Source organism: Drosophila ficusphila, unplaced genomic scaffold (assembly GCF_018152265.1).
Source record: "Drosophila ficusphila isolate 14025-0441.05 unplaced genomic scaffold, ASM1815226v1 contig_414, whole genome shotgun sequence".
NCBI classification, from domain to species: domain Eukaryota; kingdom Metazoa; phylum Arthropoda; class Insecta; order Diptera; family Drosophilidae; genus Drosophila; species Drosophila ficusphila.
Window position 1 is genome coordinate 5448029 of NW_025064328.1, and position 20562 is coordinate 5468590.

Genomic DNA, 20562 nt, shown 5'->3' on the forward strand with positions numbered 1-20562 from the left:
CGCAGGAGAATGAGTGGGAGAGGGACAGAGTGGTAGGAGAACCGAATAAGGAGAGACAGAGAGCGAAATAGGTGCGAAAAATTTGTAGTTTGCTGGAAATTCCTTGATTTCGATTTGCGAAGTGGTAAATATTAGCCACCCAACAAAAGCCCCGATAGATGTACGTGCACCGCGAGCAGCATACACCTAACACCAGCTTCTGAAGCACTCCAGTCCAGAGATATCGCCCACAGCCACACTGCAGCATATCCGCGGACGACATGTTGACGCACAAAACTTGTCAAGCACGTAAGAAAATGCAGGTGAGTGCGCCAATTGGAAATAGGGAACCAAAGAAACAGGTAGTAAAACTAATTCAATTAAACCACCAAATAGGTTTCCTTTGTGATACGGGACGCCGAGGAGAAACAACACAGGAATGGCGTCAATGCGTTGCAGCTGGATGCCAATAACGGCAAATTGTACTCTGCAGGACGCGACGCCATCATCCGGGTGTGGAACACACGTACGGACTCCAGCGAGAAGTATATACAGTCGATGGAGCACCACAACGACTGGGTCAACGATATAGTGCTCTGTTGTAATGGGAGAAACCGTGAGTTGCTGCAAATAGTCAGCTTACATCTTGAAATTAATCCTTTCGTCGCTTAGTTATTAGCGCCAGTTGTGATACCACCGTCAAGGTGTGGAACGCACAGAAGGGTTTCTGCATGTCAACTCTGCGTACTCATCGCGACTATGTCCAGGCACTGGCCTACGCCAAGGATCGCGAGCAGGTGGCCAGCGCCGGCCTCGACAAGGCCATCTTCCTGTGGGACGTGAACACACTCACCGCTTTGACGGCCAGCAACAACACAGTGACCACCTCTAGTCTGACCGGGTCCAAGGATTCCATATACAGTCTGGCCATGAATCCCTCGGGTACCGTAATCGTGAGTGGTTCCACGGAAAATATCTTGCGTATCTGGGATCCCCGTACCTGCATGCGCAGCATGAAGCTGCGTGGCCACACGGAGAACGTCCGCTGCCTGGTGGTCTCGCCCGATGGCAATCAGGTGGTGTCCGGAAGCTCCGACGGCACCATCAAGGTGTGGAACCTGGGCCAGCAACGATGTGTTCAAACCATCCACGTTCACAAAGAGGGCGTGTGGTCACTGCTGATGAGCGAAAACTTCCAGTACATAATATCCGGCAGCCGGGATCGCAACATAATAGTGACTGAGCTGCGAAATCCTAGCAACAAAACACTGGTCTGCGAGGAACAAGCGCCCGTACTCAGTCTTGGCTATAATATTGACAAGACTGGGGTGTGGGCCACCACATGGAACTCAGACATTCGTTGCTGGAAACTGCCCATGTACGACAGATGCACGATGAACTCCTCGGGCGGCATGGACGCACAGTGGACACAGGGCGGCACCGAGGTGGCCTGCATAAAAGGAGGAGCTGCCATAAAAGAGTGCACGGTACTGAACGATAAGCGTTATATAATAACCAAGGATTCCCAGGATCAAGTTGTCGTCTACGATGTACTGAGAGTGGTCAAAAAAGAGCAATTAGGAGCCGTCGACTATGAGGCGGAGGTCAAAAAGCGCAACAAGCAGGTTTACATTCCAAACTGGTTCACTGTTGATTTGAAAACCGGGGTAAGTTTAAGGTTGACTTGAGCTGAAGGTTATTAAACTATTAATATATTTCTCTGAAGATGCCAACAATTGTCTTGGGCCAAGAAGAAGTTGACTGCTTCTCGGCTTGGGTGTCTATTGAAGCCGGACTTCCGGAATGCGTCGATCCTACAACAGAAATTAAGGTGACTACCTAGCAGTCCGCTTCTTAAATAATTTGATCAATTGAAATGCTTGGTTTATAGATCAACTATGGCAAACTGCTGTTGGAGGCCCTGCTCGAATACTGGACACCACCGCATAGCATACCACCAAACGAAATGGAACCCGACATGCACGGCAATGGATACTTCCAAGTGCCGAAACACACGCCCGTCATTTTCAGGTGAGTAGTTGCATTGCAACCATGTCTAAACTATCGCTTATTAATTACACTTTTTTCTAAATTAAATAGTGAAGTGGGCGGCCGCACTGTTTGCCGACTTTTAGTGCGCGATGCAGCCGGCGATAGCGAGAGCACCCTGCTCCACGAGACAGCGCCACAGTGGGTTACCGATGTGGTGATCGAGAAGAACATTCCCAAGTTCCTCAAAATACCGTTCTTCCTTCAGCCCCATCCGCAAATGACCAAGCCAGAGCGTACGAAGAAGGTGATACCTTTTAAATGTAAACAAAAAGAGGCTTCTTATATCCTTTGTAAATGTTTATTTAGGATCGACTAGTGGCTAATGAATTTATTCAATGCCGCAAGGTTTGCGAGCATGTTTTGGAGAAGGTACTCAACGCGGAGACTACGCCAAGTGGAGGCAATGCGAACAATTCCCTGCAGAATAGCCAAAGCGATGCAAACTCGGAGGGATCCCAACTGCCGGCTGAGGAACGGATTGAGCTGTGGTGCAATGATAGGGTAGGTGGAGTGGCTGCTAAAAAGTCGTGATAGAAGTCTTAATATTCTTTAACTTTTTTTTCAGGTGGTGGACCCGAACATGGACCTCCGCACTGTACGCCACTTTATATGGAAGCAGTCTACCGATCTTACATTTCAGTACAAGAACAAGCAGAATTTCAACTACGACGGTAAATAAGAGAGCGCTCGCATTGATCAACACAAGAACACCCTCACAACACACAACGCATACTTGATTTTCGCAATTGCGATTGGCTAACCGAGAGTTGTGCTTATATATCCGCCCCATAGGTTCGATCGGGGATAGTCTGGAGCGCGTGGCGCGCAAGTATTGAACACTGGTATGTGATCTCCCGCCTAACCGCAGCAGTACCGATGCATTATTGAATGAGAACGAGATTCAGCAGATCGATTAACCATTTTGTATGTATTTATGCAATGTATTTGCGTTCGTCTTCGTAACGTGGACAAAAACATTCAAGGAGAATCTGTTCGAACATTTTCTTTACATTTAAAAGTGCACCCAAGTGCTTCTGTTTGTTTATTTCTCGTTAGGATTTCATAAATGTACTTCAGATTCAGACTTATAAGAATTAAGCTTGCGACACACACGTAGATAAACATTGCAAGGGAGTAACTACAGACATACCATTTAAACGTATTTGCATCTGAAGCATCTAGACCTAGAGGATTGCGCATATATGTATGTAATATTCACAATTGTTTCACATTAGGGTTATACATAATTATTATATACATAGGTTATAAGTATAAGTAATCTGTTAAAGATAAAAAAACAATGCAAAGGCAGTAGTTCAACCTGTAAAACGCTCTATGCAAGCCAATTTGTACATAAGTAACAAGCGAAAAACGAAAACCAGGATGAAAAATCAATTAAAGTTATTAAATTATTTGGAAATCAAGCTTGGCTTTCATTCCCTAGGGCCCCCATTTAATTGAACGTAACTTAAAGCGCGCCTCTACCTCCGCCGTCTGGTGCCAGCCACCCGGGAGTAGGATTCGATGGTAGTTAGCAACAGGAGGAGCTGTTGCTTCAGTGTCGTGGGTATATGGTAGCCATGGATGATCCTTCTCGGAGCGTTGCTTGTCCGGATAAGCCAGCGGGCGACGAGCCACAGACAACTTTCGCGGAGGGTCCGCATAGGGAAGTGGATCAGCACCTGGCTGCGCACGTCGCACAGTTGCTCCGGATGCTGGGGATTCTTGGGCACCCGCACCCGGACAGGCTGAAAGATCCTCCGGGAACGCACGTGCATCCTTTCGCCGGTGTAGTAGTCCCGGAAGAACCAGCTGTGTGTGCTGAACGTGTTCACTCTGACCTCCTCGAAGGGTTTAAGGGTAAGGTACATGTTTTCGCGATCACGGTCGCATACCCAGTACAAATCCAGGGTACGATTCGTTGTGTTTACGAACAGCACGTACACTTCCACCACAGGTGCCCCCGCTCCCTGGAGCCCCTGACCCTGACCACCCACCAGCTGCTGGCCATCGCGGTTGTTCTGCGCTATTTGAAGCGCCATCTCCAGCAGGGTGCTAAGCCGATCCGCAATGGCTACAAGATCAATTTTCGGTCTTTTAAGTCCACACAAATCAATTGAATAGAGTCGAAACGAAATCAAACAATGCTAACAACAAGTATAGATAAAATTCACTCCTTATCAGTTACGGTAACATTTTTTCGCTCCCGTCGCTCCCCCTGGTCACACTTTCGACGAACAGTCTATCGATATCAGAGAAAACAGCTGTCCTTCTGCCACCTCTAGCGCAGAAGTAAACAAAAAAACTCTAAGGAAAATCAAAATATGCCGTTTTGCATAGCTGTTATTGGCAAGGACGTAAGATTTTCTCTTATTGTTTTGTACAGTAAGCAACCTTAGTGATGTCCACAGAATGCCCCACTTTACTTGACCACCTCCGATATGGAGCAGGAGTTGGATCTGCAATACCACGTACACGCCGCCTTGGATGTCGTGGAGGAAAAGTGTTTAATTGGCAAGGGAGCTCCGGAGTCCAAGGAACTCTACCTGGGACTTCTCTATTCCACAGAGAACCACAAGATGTATTCACATTCATGATTTCCCCGTTTAAATTTCTTAACTCATGGACTAAATACATTGCAGCTACGGATTTGTGACCAACACCAGGGTGAAATTCATAGTGGTCATCGATTCCAGCAACGTTGCTTTACGAGAAAACGAAGTGCGAGCGGTGCGTATTAATCCCATCCGAATATAGGCCATTATAACTCAAATGATTAAAACCTTACAGATATTCCGTAATCTTCACCTGCTCTACACAGATGCCATTTGCAATCCCTTCTACATTCCCGGCGAATCGCTGACTTCAAAGTGAGCTGAATTATTATGTCTATTTGGTAATTTATTATCCCTAATGGCGATTAATTTTTGCAGGAAATTCGATCGCGCTGTGCAAAAACTGATGAGCGGCAATGCCTAGCTGTAGATTTAAACTGAACGAACAATAAAGCAAATTATTTCTCAGTCGTGTGTCTTGATATCTACGTTTTCTCTGGCCCGATGTCAAGGTGGCCTGGCCTAGAGCCCGCCCGAAGCTGGATTAAAATAGTGATACGCACTAGAAATACGTAAACCGGTCGCTGGCTGACCGGAGCCAAAAATTATGCAAATTCGATATTTTTGACGAAAATAATTCGAGAATTAATTATATCTTTACAATGTGTCTACTAGTTGACACATACTTATTTAATGCCCCCGCGTCAAACTCGTCTTTCTGATATGGACATTGTTATGGCGTCTGCGGAGATCTTTACCTGAACGGCAATAACGAGGCACATATAAACTTGTATTTTCTCTTATCTTATGCATAATTAATAAATTTAAATCATCCGCGTCACTCCACTTGAACTTGGGCGCCACCGGCAGAGGAGTTCGAAGCATCAGTACCATATAAAAAGCGGACTGAAATTTCAGTTCGATATCAGTAAGCCTTCTCAAGTCTTTCAACAAACACCATGAAGTTCTTCGTAAGTGCCATTATCCCGGAGCAATCCTCGATGGATACTAACTGATTGGTTCTTTGGGCTCCTTGTAGATTGCTTTCGCTTGCCTTTTGGCCCTCGCTGTTGCCAACGAAGATGCCGGAGTTCTCCGCAACGAAGCTGAAGTGAACGTGGACAACTTCAAGTATGCCCTGAAGCTCGACAACTCTGTGGACGTCGAACAGGCTGGTAACCTGAAGGGTGAAGAGTGGGTTGTTAATGGTCAGCAGGCGTGGACCTCTCCCGAGGGCGAGCAGGTGTCCATCCAGTATGTCGCCGATGCCAACGGTTACCAGGTGCTGTCCGCCAACCCCCCTCTGCCCACCCCTCCCCCAATCCCAGAGGCCATCCAGCGCGCTATTGAGTGGATCGCCGCCCATCCCTCCAAGGATGCTTAAGTTTTTATAAATATATGCGTTGAAAAGTGTTAACCATGCGTCTTTGTACTTTGCCAAAAGGATCTGCGTTTGCAGCTAGTGTAAAAATTTTAATAACTCCGCTTATCATTAATGGACAGAAACAAGTTTGCCCAATATCATAACACCTCACAGCAAGTGAAGGTCACCTGGGCAGACGAAAGAGATGAATATTTTTAAAATAGTCAAATATATCCGAAAGATGAGCATTTATGATAGTGGTGCCCCTGAACTTGAGGTCCCCCAGACAGTTTCTCCACTTTCGTTTTCAAGAACAACAGGTTACAGTCCACTTGCATACTTTCAGGCAGGAAAACTCCACCCACACAGCAAAGTTACTAGTAGATTTGATATATTACTTAATATGAAAATATTACATACCGGGTTAATATCTATATATAAACTTTGATCTTAAAAGTAACTTGATAGTAAACTAGTAGGCTTCAAAAGGTTTTAAAGAAGAAGAGAAGATGAGAGGTAATATGGTAAGCAAAACCTTAAATTGATTTATAACTCAAACAACTTCAGAAAAAAGACAACTTCACAGTAAAAGTTGCAATGATTCCAAGCAATTTATCGGATACGACATATCAGATTGCTTATTTTGGGCTAAGTGTTGATCTTAAGAATGATAAAAATATTTATAAAAGTGCAAGATCTGTTTGAAGAGGTTCTCGTTTCTGTGTGGATACATCAAGCAATCCCTTTAAGATTCAGCTGTGCGATTCTGAGTATGCCACTGCAATTATGACGACGAGCAAAGTGAATGCCGTCGTTAATTACGTGGAGAGGCTGCCTGCAACCAGGCGCAAAAGTAGCAGTATCCAAAGTAGTATAAGTGGTCGATCCGCCGCGACGATCAAGGCTAGACCTCGTCGCCTTACAAATGTCAAAATAACATTGAAATGCTTGCGCTCCGGTTACCGATTTGCCGCCAAATCCGTTGATTCTGGGTCGTTGAGGCTAATCGCTCTGGAAGCACAACATGAAAACCCCGACAGACTGCAGGCGATGAAAACAAATTCCCGATCTTGATGGATTGAGATGCTGAGAGGGCGATGTCAAGATGCCAACATGCTGTCGGGGTATCAAATCGAGACAGCACTGGCGAAAAATAAACCACCTAAAGCAATCATAAACTATTGACATAATGAAAAAAATATATTTAAAATTTTTGAAGCTGCCAAGTTCTTATTATTAACTATTAATTATTTAACTAACATTTAAATGCAGTCCTTGCGGCGCCTCGGATTCTTTTCTCAGGCTCAGCTGTTGGCCATTTCTTACCCCTGGCATCTTGAGAAATGCGTCTCATCCATTATCTGCTAATAAATTAATAATAATATAAACAAATGGTCAATATGTCACCGTGACGTCAACTTTTTAGCGGCTGCTTTGGCTGGCGCTGTCATAATTCGTAAACAACATTTGGTTTCCTCAATTTTCCCGGTATTCCATAGCCACATAAACAGAAAACCGAAATGTATGCCAAACAGCCATTTTATTAAAATGTATAAATCAATTTGCATATCATGGCTGGCATTAAACAAAGCGAAAATTAATATTATGGCTGATTTAAATCTGAATATACGTATCGTATAGGAAGCAGAACCGCAAGAGACAATATTCGAATCGTTTATAAAAATGTTTCAGCACGTTGTTCGTTTGATATTTCCATGTGCGAGTATTTGCGTGGAATGATTCCATCCTCTTAATTAATGTCGATTTTTTAATTGCTCGTTAATTTGGTCGAGTTATAAAATAAAATGATCTTGTTGGCCCGCCGTGATTGATTCATAAAGCGTGTCACCGCTGTGAATTGGAAAATGTGATCAGATTTGTTCCAATTATGAAGGGATATCTGATACATATTTAAATGAGCACCACTTAGGCGTACACTAAGGGAAATTGGACCATTGAACTTGGGCCACTTTCGGTTTCGTTTGGAATTCGACAGAGTCACGTTGGGTTCAATAAAAACGAAACCGAAAACTTTAAGTCGTAAAACAGGGTTTGATTTTAGTTTCGTGTGGAGTTTGCAGTCATTTAATTTGCCATAAACAAAGACCAGTATCGATAGAAAAAGAATGAAAAAGAGATGTTTTTTTAAATAAGTTAATTTAAGACTTTTTTATCGTCATTATTGCCGTGTTTAATTTTAACAGATGGTGACAGCGGACTTGGAACTGGTTTATAATCAGCGGAAGATATAGTCATTCAATGGGCCTCCGAATATTAGGGAATTTTTTCCGCAGTGCTGCGTAAAAATAGTCATTGTTAAGCTTAGCAAACCACTACAAAATCGTACTGGGTGGGTGGATCGCCTGGCAATCGGTGGTGGTGGCATTGGTGGTGCTGCTTTCTGGTGGCCAGGCACAGTAAATTCGGCCAGTGCTCGATGGTTTTACAGTGCTTTTCGTATTTTCCATTCTTTTTTCACTCCACAAAAATTAGAAACACATTTTAAAATTTCCACGGGTTTGTGTGTGCGTGCACTTCTTTTGTTTATTTCCCCTGGTTTTATTTTCGAAATGCCGCTGAAAACCATAAATTAGCTTGTTACTTTTGGAATGCCTGGCGATCTGTGTGGGTGTACTTTGGTCTTGGGGATCTCGAGAGCTATACCAAGAAGTGGGGAACTGATTTAGTCGTTAGCGGTGATCGATCTGGTGAACAACTAGCACAGGATTTAACATGGACAACATTGTGAGTGGAGAGGGATTAGGAATATTCAAAGGATTTTAAGTGGCAGAAAAGAACTGCCCACAACAACTCCAGTTATTTAATTTCAGTAGAGATCATCATTAAATTTTATTCTTATTTCCGCTTATTTCAGGATGAAGATCTGACCCCTGAGCAGATTGCCGTTCTGCAGAAGGCATTCAACAGCTTCGACCACCAGAAGACTGGCTCAATCCCCACTGAAATGGTGGCCGATATCCTGCGCCTCATGGGTCAGCCCTTCGACAGGCAGATCCTTGACGAGCTGATCAACGAGGTTGATGAGGACAGTAAGTATTGAAAGGCTATCTAACTTATTATCAAACAGTATACTGATCCCTAATCCTTTCTGCAGAATCTGGTCGCCTGGAGTTCGAGGAGTTCGTCCAGCTGGCCGCCAAGTTCATCGTGGAGGAGGACGATGAGGCCATGCAGAAGGAGCTGCGCGAAGCCTTCCGCCTGTACGACAAGCAGGGCAATGGCTACATTCCCACCTCCTGCCTGAAGGAGATCCTCAAGGAGCTGGACGACCAGCTGACCGAGCAGGAACTGGACATCATGATTGAGGAAATCGATTCCGACGGCTCTGGCACCGTTGATTTTGATGGTGGGTGTGCGGACCAATTAGCCGCCGTCAGTCGGGCGATAAAATTCTTAAATTCTTTGGCCGGCTGCCAAGGTGTTTTCCACAGAAATTATATCAATTTGTTCCGCGACGCCTCTCTTCCCGCTAAAGAGGGGAACTGCCCTTGCGGCACTTTATTTATAGATCTTTAGATCTTTACTCAAAAGCAAATAGAGGCAACACCACTTCTGTTCCAAATCTTATTAACTTATATAGGTTTTTGGACTTTAGTTTATTTCTTCGTATGTAATTTTTGTGAAAGGTTTTTAATAATAACAATACAAAGTATTGTACAATTGTATATGCCTTAGTTCTGGTCACTTTATTAATGATATTTCCTCCCATTCAATTAATTTTACAGAATTCATGGAGATGATGACTGGAGAATAAGCGTTCTGGACCCAACTTGTCTAATTAATGTCTACACACAACACCCGATGCTTGAATAAACGTTTTGTATTTTATTTCTACGATTGAGTAATCATAATTACGCTATAAATAATCCGCTCGTTCAGGAACTACTGCCGAGGTAGAAAAACCCAGAGCGCGGCAAACATTCTATGGCTGCAGTGCATCTGCATCCGAGTTGAGTCATCTTAATTGCCACCCTCTGGCTGCGGATTATTATTTTTCGATGTTTATGCAATGGACTGGCAGGGGCGTGGCCGTCTGCTCATTTGTGTGTTAATTTGGCAAGGCCACGCGGCGTATGAGTGATGCATGTTGCGCATACGCAACGTGGCCGATTGAGTGTGGACTTTTTTGTGGAGTTTTTTCGTTTGATTGTTTCGTGTTTTGATTGCCGACAGTGCGTGCAAATTCCTTTGCCACTTGGCTGGCGTTCTGGTCCGCACAGCTGTGACCATCCCATGCAGAATAAAACCCACTGACAACCTGCGAGGTTTTTGCCTTTCCAAATAACCAAACAGCCATACCAGCCAGCCATGATGTTGGCTGGCAAATGTCAATGAGCATTCTCCTTGTTGGCAAAAGATGTCAAGCATTTACGCTAAACTTGGCCGCCGCGACATGCAGTGAGTTTTCCCAAAAAGCAGCGAAAAGAAGCAACTGCCCTTTCTGCAAAAGTTTACGAAAATAAAAAAGGAGAAGGGGCTGCGGCAGATGGATGTTGCCACCAAGTGGAGCAACTTGTTTTGCGCAATGGCAAGTCTTTCGGCCGGAGGGTGTCGATATTAGTGGTATTTATTACCGTTTCAAATCCAGTTTTTGCCAATCATTAGGTGAAAGGTCAAAGACTGGACGCCCTGTGAAAGAGGTTTGGATTGAGTTAGACCTAAGTCGATTGTCAGATTTATTGACATCCGTCTGGGCAGACTTCTCAATATGCGATTCTTGACACCAAGCGCATTAAAATGGTTTCCCAAACGTGCAATTCAATGGAGATGAAGCTGAATGATGATGATGCGCTCGAGCGTTGAGAGTTTCGATTGGATTCCAATTTACGAGCACCACCAGCACCACCGGCAGCCGTTGCTTGCTAATTTTAACCCACCAGCCGAGGAGAGATGTGGCTGAGAGCGTTTGTTTAACAAGACAAGGTACATTGAGTAAACGAGATGCCGCCGTTGAGACAATAGTCGAACCCATGCACCTCGGATGCACCGCCTCCCTTCGGCGTGCAATTTTTTTTTTTTTTTTTATATTTTTCCTCGGCTGGAAAATACAGGCATCAGCACCACCACCACAGCTGCAAGCGTTTGCAATAAATGCCATAAAGTATCAAAATCTCAGCCAGCACTCGCTCAGCTCTAAAGCGGCAAGCTCCGGCTTCAGATTCAGATTCAGTTTCAGCTTCAGCTTCAGATTCAGCTGCAGCTACAGCGTTTTCGTTCATTCCATTCCATTTGATTGCATTTGGCGCCAAACCAAGTATAAAAGCTGGAGAACCTGGGCTGCGATCGGCACACAAGTACCGTGACATTCGAGGAGCCACAACACGCGGTGGCACTGCAGCAGTGGTGCAACAAGGACTCACGTGGATTACCTCAGCTCAGTGGATAAACTGCATCGGAAGGACTTGGGTGGCAAGGATTCATTGCATTGCCTTTAACTGTATTTGAACTCTTTGAAGTTTTCCAGCAATGGCTCTTAAGTGGGTGAGTTCAGTGAAAGATAAATGAAAGTAATGTGAGTCTTGAGCACCACAAAAAACTAAAGTTTAAGGACTGGTATGTTCGGAGAAATTGTACTTAATTATAATACAAATGTTTACTTAGGGAATCTGCCTCATGTTCATTATTGAAAGTGAATTTAGGATCTTCTTAAATTTCGGATAGTTTTTACATTTGTAACACATTAATTGAAAAAAGGACAAAGTATTCAAGTGTATTATTGCCCATAAAAAATTGTTTTAAACAAATATTTATTTCTCAAAGAGAATCTACTTAAAAAATGTAATGCTTAAATATTAATTCCTTGTTAAACCGAAACTATAGAGAAGCACATTAAGAACTAAGCAGAAGTTATTTACTTATCCCGAAATCGACAATGTGTTTCCCAATGACCAACTGGCTTCCCCCAGCTGGCAATTAAAAACAGCAAATTAAAACAATAGACCTAAGGAATGCCCCATCTTGATGTGTTAAATTGGCAAGGATTTCCCCATCGCACTTAGCATATCCGATTGTCTTGAAGAAGAACCAACCAAGTGGTCCCCGCAAAACGCATAAATTAACGGCCCATTTGCAATCGGAGATGGCGGATGGCACGCAAAGTTGCCCAAGATGGATCGGTCGTGGCCAACACGCCCCCAAAGCAGATCATCGAAATGGAAGCAGTGGCGACCCAATTGGCAGCCCATTTGCAATTACCGCAATTATATTTGCGGTTGCGAAACGCTGTCGAAGATGTCTGCTCGATGGTCACGAACTTCGAAAGACTCCCAGTGAGTTTGGCCCAAGGGGCAGGCGTTGGTTCGTTCGCTGGATTCGGTTGCATGTGCCGCAGATGCCGCCGGATGAGTCAGTGTGGCAAATGTCAGAATTTCCACATTACAACATTAATACGTTATAGCATTATAACATTATTTCATTGTTCAGCTGCGCGGCGACAAGTGAGCTCATCATCGCGCCAATCGATCGGAGCTGCAGTTCGGTTTATGGCCAAATGGAATCCGTAAACGGTTTAAACTTCAACTTGACACTCCGCTCCGTTTACTTAACCTTCCCAGCGAGCACTCTTCCAATGCGGACTTGCCGTTCACACGCTGCTGCATCTTCAGACATCTTCTGTCTAACAAGAAGTCCATAAATATCAGAGTTCGCCTCAGGCTGCGACAGCTCCACTCCACTCCGCTGATGATGAGCTCGATAGTCCCGCCACAGCTAAAGCCAAAGCCTTAATGGGCAATTCCATAGATCGCAGGCAACAATAGAAAACGTGAGCGGATCGGATTGCCGCACTCAGTCAATGGGCGAATGCAGTTCCATTGATGAAATGGCCGACATTTGGCCACACTCTTGACCCCGATTGAGGTCTTAAGTGGGGTCAGGTTACACTTTTTTTCTAAGATTATTTCTTTATGTAAATCCAAGGTCTTCCTTTCCCTAAACTTAGATGCAAGTCATAAAGAAGATAGTTTTTAATTACCTTCTATAAATTTAATTCAAAGTTCTTAATTAAATATAATATTAACCTTAAATTGACATTTTCTATTCCGATAGTGAATTAATATCCTCCCAAATAGCTTTCCCTCTTCCAACTTCCACTATAAAACATTCTAATCTCTTAATAATCTCCAATGATTTATGGAAGAGGCCCAAATTGATATAACATCTAAAGATATAAAAGTCAATTTTTTCGCAATTAGCCACCCCCTCGATTTTTCTATTTATTTTGCAATAATAAAGTGTACCAAAGTGATGCTCCAGGCAAAATTCGAAGCGTGCATCGCGATGATCGTAAAGGCTGGATTCGCATGAACTTTCCATGTGTCTTGCATAAATTTGTGAACTCACCCAGCCAATCCCCCGTCTGTCTCGATCTCTTCCAGGCTCTGGTGATCACGACGCTGGCGTTGGCCCAGTCAGCGAAGCTGGATAACAAATACCTGCCTCCGCCGGCAAGTGCGGCGAGTGCGGGCGGCAGTCCGGGAGCGGGACTCCAGGGACCGGGAGGTGGCTTCGGGGGAGGCGGACCAGGAGGAGGCTTCGGCGGAGGCGGAGGAGGAGCTGGTGGCTACGGTGGAGGAGGTGGCGCTGGAGCTGGCGGCTTCGGTGGAGGAGGCGGAGGTGTACCTGGTGGTTTTGGAGGAGGTGGTGCCGGCGGCGGAGGATCTGGTGGCTTTGGCGGCGGTGGAAACAATGGATTGGGTGGCTTTGCCAACGGTCGACCCATCGCACCTGGCGGCGGTGGTGGTGGCGCTCCCGCTCCTCGTCCCAGTCCACCAGGTGGTGCTCCTCCTGCCTCTGGACCTCCCATTCCGATCCTCTCCTTTGTCAACGAGAACGACGGGGATGGCAACTATCGCTTCAGCTACGAAACCGGAAATGGTATTAAAGCCCAGGAGGAGGGCACCGTGAAGAACAAGGGATCCCCGAATGAAATCCCCTCCGTGATGGGATCCTACTCGTACACAAATCCCGAGGGAGAGGTCGTGGAGATCATGTACACGGCGGATGAGAACGGCTTTGTGCCTTCGGGCAACGCTCTGCCCACTCCACCACCCATTCCAGAAGCGATCGCCAAGTCCCTGGCTGCCCAGGGAATCTCCGTGCTGCCAGGCGGCGGTTTTAGTGGAGGATCCGGAGGTCAGGGTGAGTAGCTACGCAGAAATAGATTTTTTGTACCTTTATTTAACATCACTTATTTTTTGCAGGTGGCGGTGGTGGCGGAGGTGGTGGATCGGGATATGGCGGTGGATCAGGATATGGGGGCGGTGGCGCTGGAGGTGGATCCGGAGGAGGAGGCGCAGGTGGATATGGAGGTGGAGCAGGCCGAGGCGGTGGTCCTGGAGGTCCCGGTATGTAAATCAATATTTTTTTTACTTTTAAGTGTTTATGAAAATAACACATTTATATTTTTAGGCGCACCAGGAGGTGGTGGATTTGGAGGTCAAGGTGAGTGATCTTGTCATTCTACACACTATGGACTAAAAGAACCTTAACTTTCAGGAGGTGGTGGTGGTTATGGAGGAGCTGGCGGCGGAGCTGGTCGTGGAGGTGGTCCCGGAGGTCCCGGTAAGTTAACTACTTTCCAATTGCATTGAAAACTTTCCAGATTTTTAAAACCAATACTATTTTAAATGAATTTTGTTTTCAGGAGCTCCAGGAGGAGGAGGTGGTTATGGAGGCGGCGCAGGCGGCGGTCGCGGTGGAGGAGGTGGTGGCGGAGGACCCGGAGGTCCCGGTAAGTTTATTACTACATATTGACAAAATAAAATTTTATTAAACAAAAATTCCTGTTTTAGGAGCGCCCGGTGGAGGAGGTTTTGGAGGTCAAGGTTAGTGATATAATAGTTTATCCCTCTTTTGGTTTAAAAAAATATATTTTTAGGAGGAGGTGGCGGATTTGGAGGCGGCGCCGGACGTGGTGGTGCTCCAGGTGCTCCCGGTAAGAAATTTACTCTATTTTTATATAATGGAAAGGAATAAGTTTGTCATATTTGTAGGAGCTCCCGGCGGAGGCGGATTTGGAGGTCAAGGAGGAGCTGGAGGTGTTGGAGGTGGATATGGAGGAGGTGGCGGCGGAGGCCGTGGAGGCGGTGGAGCACCAGGAGCACCCGGTAAGTATATAACTTGGTTTCAGACTGGATAAAGCTCTGAAAACTATATTAATTCTATCTATTTTTATTATGATGAAACCATAATTGCAGGAGCTCCAGGAGGAGGTGGATTTGGAGGTCAAGGTAAGTGATCTTGAAATTTTCTCTACTTCCGGCTTGACACATATTTGTTTTCTGTAGGAGGTGGCGGCGGATATGGAGGAGGCAGCGGACGAGGTGGTGCTCCAGGAGCTCCTGGTGAGTTAATGGTTTTTTTTTTTTGGTTTTCTTAATTAAAATGTTTATTAAATTAAAGGATCTCCAGGAGGAGGAGGCTTTGGTGGCCAAGGAGGAGCTGGTGGCGGCTATGGAGGCGGCGGCGGAGGAGGTCGCGGTGGTGGTGGAGCACCAGGCGCACCAGGAGCCCCAGGAGGAGGTGGATTTGGTGGTCAAGGTAAATGTTTTTAAAATTATATCTAAAGAACCTCTAGAACCTCTAAATTTATTTATTTTATAGGAGGAGGTGCTGGTTACGGAGGTGCCGGCGGTCGTGGAGGTGCTCCAGGAGCTCCAGGATCACCTGGTAAGTAAACTTTATAACATATATTTTGGGGTTTAACCATGTCTTTTTTAAGGAGGTGGTGGCGGATTTGGAGGCGGCGGCGGACGCGGGGGTGGTGGAGCACCAGGAGGTCCTGGTAAGTATAAAAAAATTGTATTTGTATTATTTATTAATTTTAATTTATTATTACTTTCTAGGATCTCCCGGAGGACCAGGCTATGGAGGTGGTGCAGGTGGCGCAGGTAAATATTAATTCACTTCACATTTTTTTCTGCAATTAAAAATTTTGTAAGTGTCACTTTAATGTTAAACCATTGAAATCTTCATGAGAAAATGTTGTGAAGACTTGTATTTGAAGAGTTAAAACTTAAACTTTATTAGTCAAGTGTAATTCCCACGCGAGTTGGTTTTTATAATTAATTCTGTGCACAGACTTTGTGGCCGGTTTACCCACGATCCACTGACGATCTCTCATAAAATTTAAATTTTGAACTAAAAGCGGTGTCTTTGTAGTGACAAGAGTTACTAGATAATAATCATTTAAAACTAGTTTTATAGAAGTTAGACAATAAAGAGATTATACAAATTAAAGAGCCAATCTGATAATGATTATTTAACTTATTTACAGGAGGTGTCGGTGGAGCACCAGGACGTCCAGGAGCCCCAGGATTGCCGGGTGGCAATCAGTACGTTCCACCCCCAGCTGGAGGAGGTGGTGGTGGTGGTGGCCCAGGATCGCCCGGCAGGCCAGGATCAGGAGCTCCTGGCACAGGATCACAGTACATTCCACCTCCGCCAGGAGTGCCCGGTGGAGGCCGCGGCAACGGAGAGTTTAATCCTCAGACAGGCTATAGCTACTAATTCGAAAAGCAACTCCAAAACGCCAATCAAATCTCTCAAACCGAAGAAATTCCAGTGCAACGCAGGCTTCCCTAAATGTTCTTTCACTCAAACGATTAATTTATTTATGTAAGCTTCCCCCTTTTTCTCTTTTGTGACAATGTGTGTGTGCAACTATCGAAATAAATGAATCTTGAAAACATGAAATATCTATTTTTAATTTGAGCCCAAGGTAACCCATTAAATCAAACAGATTGACTTTTCAGATGCATGTATTTCATGCCTTTGAGTTGCGACTACATTTCGACTAAATGATCGTTAAAATTATATTTCTTTCTGCAATTATTTCTTTGGGGACTTCTTGAATCGCCTGCCATACTGGTTGTAGCCATAGGGATCCACTAGGTTGTTGGGTCTGCCCCTCAGTTGTTGGGTAATCAAGGCCTGTTGCTGCTGCTCATTCTGCTGCTCCTTCTGCTGTTGCTGCTGCTGTTGTTGCTGCTGCTGCTGCTGTTGCTGATTCAGATTCTGTTGCTGCTGTGCCGTGAGATTGCTGCCAAAGGATTGCTGGCCAAATTGTCCGGCATATTGCCCGGGTAAATTACCGGAATGCAGTTGGTTAAACGGCTGATCTGGCTGATATTGCCCCGAGTTCGATTGCTGTTGCTGCTGGAAGTTGCGTTGCTGCTGCAACTGTTGCTGCTGCTGTTGCTGTTGCAGCGGGGTCAAAGCCTGTTGTCCTGGGATCTGAGGACGGAATGGTGCATTTGGCAGCGGTGGTGGCAGCTGGCGGAAGGGTGTTTGGTAAGGATTCAAGTTGGGATTCAGCAAACCCTGTTGATAAGGTTGGGCACCAGTGAAATATTGCGGAGAAGCGGGAATCCCTGTGCCCTCCGCCCGGAATCCATTCTCATCCGCAATGTAACGTACTGTTATGGGAGTTCCCTCTGGTGAGGTGTACGAGTAGGAGCCCTGAATCACCTGGTTGTTGGAAAATAAATGCAATAATTGCAATCATTATAAAGATTTGTACCAAAAAGTATGCTACGTTTATTGGAAAGTAAGTTAAGATTGCGCGGAAAAGATTGCAAATCTTGTAGAAACGAAAACCCACCTGAGCCTCCACCCCCTCGCCGTATCCCAAGTTCTTGACGTAACCCTGAGCCTGGGCAGTGGTTCCATCGGCCGAGGAGTATCCATAGGAGAAGCTGCCATCCAGATTGAGTTCGTTTTGGTAGGCAGTGATGGGCACGTAGTTCTGCTGCTGGTACTGGTTGTACCTGGTGTAGGGATTCTGAAGGCCAGCGTCCGTCAGCGGAGGAGCCAGCGGGTTCAGGGGATTTCGCTGACCCGGGAATAGTCCTTGACCCTGGACAGGATTGGGCTGGCGGCGCTGGAAGGGATTGGCTGGCTGTTGGAGCGGCTGCAGCGGGGGAACCTGCGGCCGTTGTCCCTGGAAACCTGCTCCTGGCAACTGAGCCTGGCCGGAAGAGAACCACACGGCGGCCAGCAGGCAGGCCACCCAGCGGATCTGCCGGAATCGAAGGGGCGAGCGGGGTGCAGACATTTAGGCTGTCAGTGGGCGGGTGCCGTGGATCATAAATCTCGCGAACGGAGCACAAATTACACGCTCGATAAACTCCCGACGACGACGTAGAGCTGGGAAATTGAGCTGGCTTTTTTTTCTTTTTGATTTTCCAGAACCGATATAGCGAACCGAAGCAAATCCGTTGCTGCCACTTGGCGGTGGAAGTCACTGATCGAAAGTCGTGCCACGACTGCAGCAGCGACTCCGGCTGCCAGCGGTATTTATGTGGTTCTCGATCTCAGCCCTAAAGCTCAGATCAGTTCAGTTCAACTCAGTTCAGCTCAGTTATGGTCAGAACAATCGGTGGCTTCCTGTGCTCTTGGTATCAGTTTCTGACTGCATCTGACTGATGTTAGATTACCACCGCCAGCAGCGGGTCGAGTGTAATTTATCTACGTGTTAACAAGCCGCCGCTGGGGTGGCAGCTTTATTGGTTTTTTATCGGCCATTGACAGAAGGACAAACGAATTTCGTTTGGCTTTGACCACCGGCCAACCAAGCAACCAACCAACTGATTGATATCTTCACCTTCTTCCGCGCACTTGTTTATGAGGCTGGCCCCCATATGCAAATGCAGGGCTTTTTGCACCAGCACCTGTCTTCGCATCTGCCCCGAAGGTGTTTATCTGAGTTATGTGCCGACATGGCCCCTCGTTTTCCCTTGGTCAAGGTGGCAGTCGGACCTCAACCCGGTCCATAAACATCATTTGTCAATCAGCGCATCCGAGCGATACGATTTATCCCCAGGATAGCTTGAGAATCAGTCTGTCCAACTCGAGATCGAGGTGTTCCATTGTTCCACGCTCTAGTGGGATTATTCATCGGGCTGGGAATGGGTTTGCAATTGCTCATGTCTAGGTGTGATGCGATCGCCATCCGTCATTTATAACTGCCAGCCATCTGACAGATACAATTTCGTTTGTCATCTGTATGAGCTGCCATTAAAATTCGAACATGTCTTGTTCCATGTTCCATGTTCATGCTTTAATTGCATATGCTAATTCCGATGAGGTTTTCCACTCCCAAACAAGGTCTATATATTCCGTTGGGTTGGGGTCAGCATATTAATGTTGTTTTTGCTGCATCTACGAAAAATCTTTTCTTTGCTGCTATATTTTTGCAAATAATTTCCGTTTCAGTTAATAAATTCTGCGTAAACGTAATGCTTGGTTTATTTTTAACCTGGCCAATATACTTCCTTTTTTTCCAAGTTATTCAATATCCCATTCAGCCTAATAGTATGCTAGGCAAACTAGATAAAACTTAACAGGTTCCACATTCGACCTTAACAATGTTTCTGTGCGCTTCATTTGTTTTACAAAGAATAATAAATAAAGTTTTTATTATAAATAGTTTTTTTTTTCAACTCGAAATTATTTTATAGATTCATACGCCTATGCGGAGTTTCTTTGCCCTTTATAACTTAAATATAAAAATAATTTTTGGAAACAAATCTCTAAATCACCTTGGAACCCAGTTTGAGTTATTAATTAGTAAAGTAGCTTTAAATGTCTGTAAAGGTAAAGTAAAAATAAGCCCTATAAAACTGATGTGTTACTGATTTTTAGGGATATAAATCCAAATTCGCTTGTTACATATAATATTTGGGGCTTAATCTCCGAATCACCTTGAATTCAAGATAACATAATCTATAAATATCTCCATAAAGTAAAATAAAAAAACCCATGAGAAACAATTTGTTTACGTTTCGCCTAATGAGATGCTTCAATGTGAGTGCCAAATATAAATTATAAATATGCTTTAGCCCATATTGGCCAAGCGTCGCATGATTGATTTGCCATTTGGAAGACTCCGAAACTGGAATAAATCCAATGAGAAATGAAATAAATGCGGGAAACGAGCGCAGAAGATGGCGATGCGGGGAGCGACATAAAAATGGCTTGCCAAATTTATGCAGAAATGCGAGACACAACAGGCGCACAACACACCGAACAACACACAATACAACAACAACAACAACAACAACACAATGATGTTGGCCCGATGAGCAAATCGCATTAAAGACAGGTCGGACACTCCTCCCACGACTCCAACTGCATTTTGTATTTTGGGCTTAAGGCTTCGGGCTTTAGCCTTAAATCCAACTAAAAGTCGGACAGCCGCGGCGGCGGTTATTAATAGACTGCGGCCAGAAAAGTGTTGGCTTCGCAATGGCTCAGATGTTCAGATGTTTTCTGCGCCGCAGCGGCCTGACATTTTGTAATTGTGAATTCCATTAGTTAGAAATTATGGCCGCCAGCGGGGCTAATTGATTCACTTTGAAGGCAGTGCGTAGTGCGACTGCCACCTCGATTGCGGATCGGGGTTCTGTCTTCTGTCTTCAGTCTTCTGTCTTCGGGTTCCGGCTGGCAGATCTTGGCTAAAGGTTAACGTGTCGCAGCTCTGAATTATGACCTCGTCGTCATTGCAACTGCTACATTAATGAGTTTCAACTTCTGCGGCAGGCGCGTCAAATAGCACATATTGCACACTCGCAAAATCATGAAATTTATCCG

General features: G+C 45.2%; 7 protein-coding genes across 8 annotated transcripts; 5 read left to right on the top strand and 2 right to left on the bottom strand.

Annotated features, from left to right (window-relative positions):
* The first annotated feature begins 11 nt into the window (after window positions 1-11).
* Window positions 12-3455, top strand: LOC108086448 (WD repeat-containing protein 48 homolog). The gene is made up of 9 exons (XM_017183365.2): window positions 12-302; window positions 376-595; window positions 652-1646; window positions 1706-1810; window positions 1871-2010; window positions 2080-2275; window positions 2338-2532; window positions 2597-2702; window positions 2824-3455. Exons 1-9 carry the CDS (start codon window positions 261-263, stop codon window positions 2865-2867), a joined length of 2043 nt encoding a protein of 680 aa, XP_017038854.1. The 5' UTR covers window positions 12-260; the 3' UTR covers window positions 2868-3455.
* LOC108086449 (protein Vhl) lies at window positions 2941-4218 on the bottom strand. The gene has a single exon (XM_017183366.2). It carries the CDS (start codon window positions 4071-4073, stop codon window positions 3513-3515), a length of 561 nt encoding a protein of 186 aa, XP_017038855.1. The 5' UTR covers window positions 4074-4218; the 3' UTR covers window positions 2941-3512.
* Window positions 4219-4253: 35 nt separating this feature from the next.
* On the top strand, window positions 4254-5054 carry LOC108086451 (trafficking protein particle complex subunit 2-like protein). Its single transcript, XM_017183369.1, has 5 exons — window positions 4254-4388; window positions 4443-4612; window positions 4674-4761; window positions 4822-4901; window positions 4965-5054. Exons 1-5 carry the CDS (start codon window positions 4356-4358, stop codon window positions 5008-5010), a joined length of 417 nt encoding a protein of 138 aa, XP_017038858.1. The 5' UTR covers window positions 4254-4355; the 3' UTR covers window positions 5011-5054.
* Window positions 5055-5450: 396 nt separating this feature from the next.
* Window positions 5451-6003, top strand: LOC108086452 (cuticular protein 47Eg). The gene is made up of 2 exons (XM_017183370.1): window positions 5451-5557; window positions 5626-6003. The coding sequence occupies exons 1-2, from the start codon at window positions 5546-5548 to the stop codon at window positions 5968-5970; spliced, it is 357 nt and encodes a 118-aa protein (XP_017038859.1). The 5' UTR covers window positions 5451-5545; the 3' UTR covers window positions 5971-6003.
* A 2559-nt stretch (window positions 6004-8562) lies between these two features.
* Window positions 8563-9798, top strand: LOC108086450 (troponin C). Its single transcript, XM_017183368.2, has 4 exons — window positions 8563-8694; window positions 8825-8999; window positions 9065-9316; window positions 9696-9798. The coding sequence occupies exons 1-4, from the start codon at window positions 8683-8685 to the stop codon at window positions 9722-9724; spliced, it is 468 nt and encodes a 155-aa protein (XP_017038857.1). The 5' UTR covers window positions 8563-8682; the 3' UTR covers window positions 9725-9798.
* A 1136-nt stretch (window positions 9799-10934) lies between these two features.
* Window positions 10935-16665, top strand: LOC108086478 (glycine-rich cell wall structural protein). 2 transcript variants are annotated; one of them, XM_017183405.2, is made up of 16 exons: window positions 10935-11451; window positions 13347-14109; window positions 14172-14315; window positions 14380-14412; window positions 14467-14532; window positions 14615-14701; window positions 14763-14795; window positions 14849-14905; window positions 14964-15077; window positions 15168-15200; window positions 15258-15314; window positions 15373-15510; window positions 15574-15639; window positions 15692-15754; window positions 15816-15860; window positions 16247-16665. In XM_017183405.2, the coding sequence occupies exons 1-16, from the start codon at window positions 11437-11439 to the stop codon at window positions 16477-16479; spliced, it is 1947 nt and encodes a 648-aa protein (XP_017038894.1). In that variant the 5' UTR covers window positions 10935-11436; the 3' UTR covers window positions 16480-16665. The 2 variants fall into 2 exon arrangements, with proteins under 2 accessions (XP_017038894.1, XP_017038895.1); XM_017183406.2 differs by lacking the exons at window positions 14467-14532; window positions 14615-14701; window positions 14763-14795; ... (1 more) ...; window positions 14964-15077; window positions 15168-15200 and having other exon boundaries at window positions 10941-11451.
* Window positions 16666-16718: 53 nt separating this feature from the next.
* LOC108086385 (CCR4-Not complex 3'-5'-exoribonuclease subunit Ccr4) lies at window positions 16719-18222 on the bottom strand. The gene is made up of 2 exons (XM_017183287.1): window positions 17573-18222; window positions 16719-17439 (listed from the first exon to the last, which is right to left on the bottom strand). The coding sequence occupies exons 1-2, from the start codon at window positions 18023-18025 to the stop codon at window positions 16801-16803; spliced, it is 1092 nt and encodes a 363-aa protein (XP_017038776.1). The 5' UTR covers window positions 18026-18222; the 3' UTR covers window positions 16719-16800.
* Window positions 18223-20562: the final 2340 nt, after the last annotated feature.

Coding starts and splice junctions, on each gene's coding strand:
- LOC108086448 (XM_017183365.2), top strand. CDS start 261: ATGTTGACGCACAAAACTTGTCAAGCACGTAAGAAAATGCAG. Junction 596..651: donor CTGTTGTAATGGGAGAAACC/GTGAGTTGCTGC, acceptor TTCGTCGCTTAG/TTATTAGCGCCAGTTGTGAT. Junction 2,011..2,079: donor CACACGCCCGTCATTTTCAG/GTGAGTAGTTGC, acceptor TAAATTAAATAG/TGAAGTGGGCGGCCGCACTG.
- LOC108086449 (XM_017183366.2), bottom strand. CDS start 4,073: ATGGCGCTTCAAATAGCGCAGAACAACCGCGATGGCCAGCAGCTGGTG.
- LOC108086451 (XM_017183369.1), top strand. CDS start 4,356: ATGCCGTTTTGCATAGCTGTTATTGGCAAGGAC. Junction 4,613..4,673: donor TCCACAGAGAACCACAAGAT/GTATTCACATTC, acceptor AATACATTGCAG/CTACGGATTTGTGACCAACA. Junction 4,902..4,964: donor GGCGAATCGCTGACTTCAAA/GTGAGCTGAATT, acceptor TAATTTTTGCAG/GAAATTCGATCGCGCTGTGC.
- LOC108086450 (XM_017183368.2), top strand. Junction 9,000..9,064: donor CAACGAGGTTGATGAGGACA/GTAAGTATTGAA, acceptor TCCTTTCTGCAG/AATCTGGTCGCCTGGAGTTC. Junction 9,317..9,695: donor TGGCACCGTTGATTTTGATG/GTGGGTGTGCGG, acceptor TTAATTTTACAG/AATTCATGGAGATGATGACT.
- LOC108086478 (XM_017183405.2), top strand. Junction 15,078..15,167: donor TGGAGCACCAGGAGCACCCG/GTAAGTATATAA, acceptor CCATAATTGCAG/GAGCTCCAGGAGGAGGTGGA. Junction 15,640..15,691: donor AGGAGCTCCAGGATCACCTG/GTAAGTAAACTT, acceptor GTCTTTTTTAAG/GAGGTGGTGGCGGATTTGGA.
- LOC108086385 (XM_017183287.1), bottom strand. CDS start 18,025: ATGTCTGCACCCCGCTCGCCCCTTCGATTCCGGCAGATCCGCTGGGTG. Junction 17,440..17,572: donor GCGAGGGGGTGGAGGCTCAG/GTGGGTTTTCGT, acceptor TCCAACAACCAG/GTGATTCAGGGCTCCTACTC.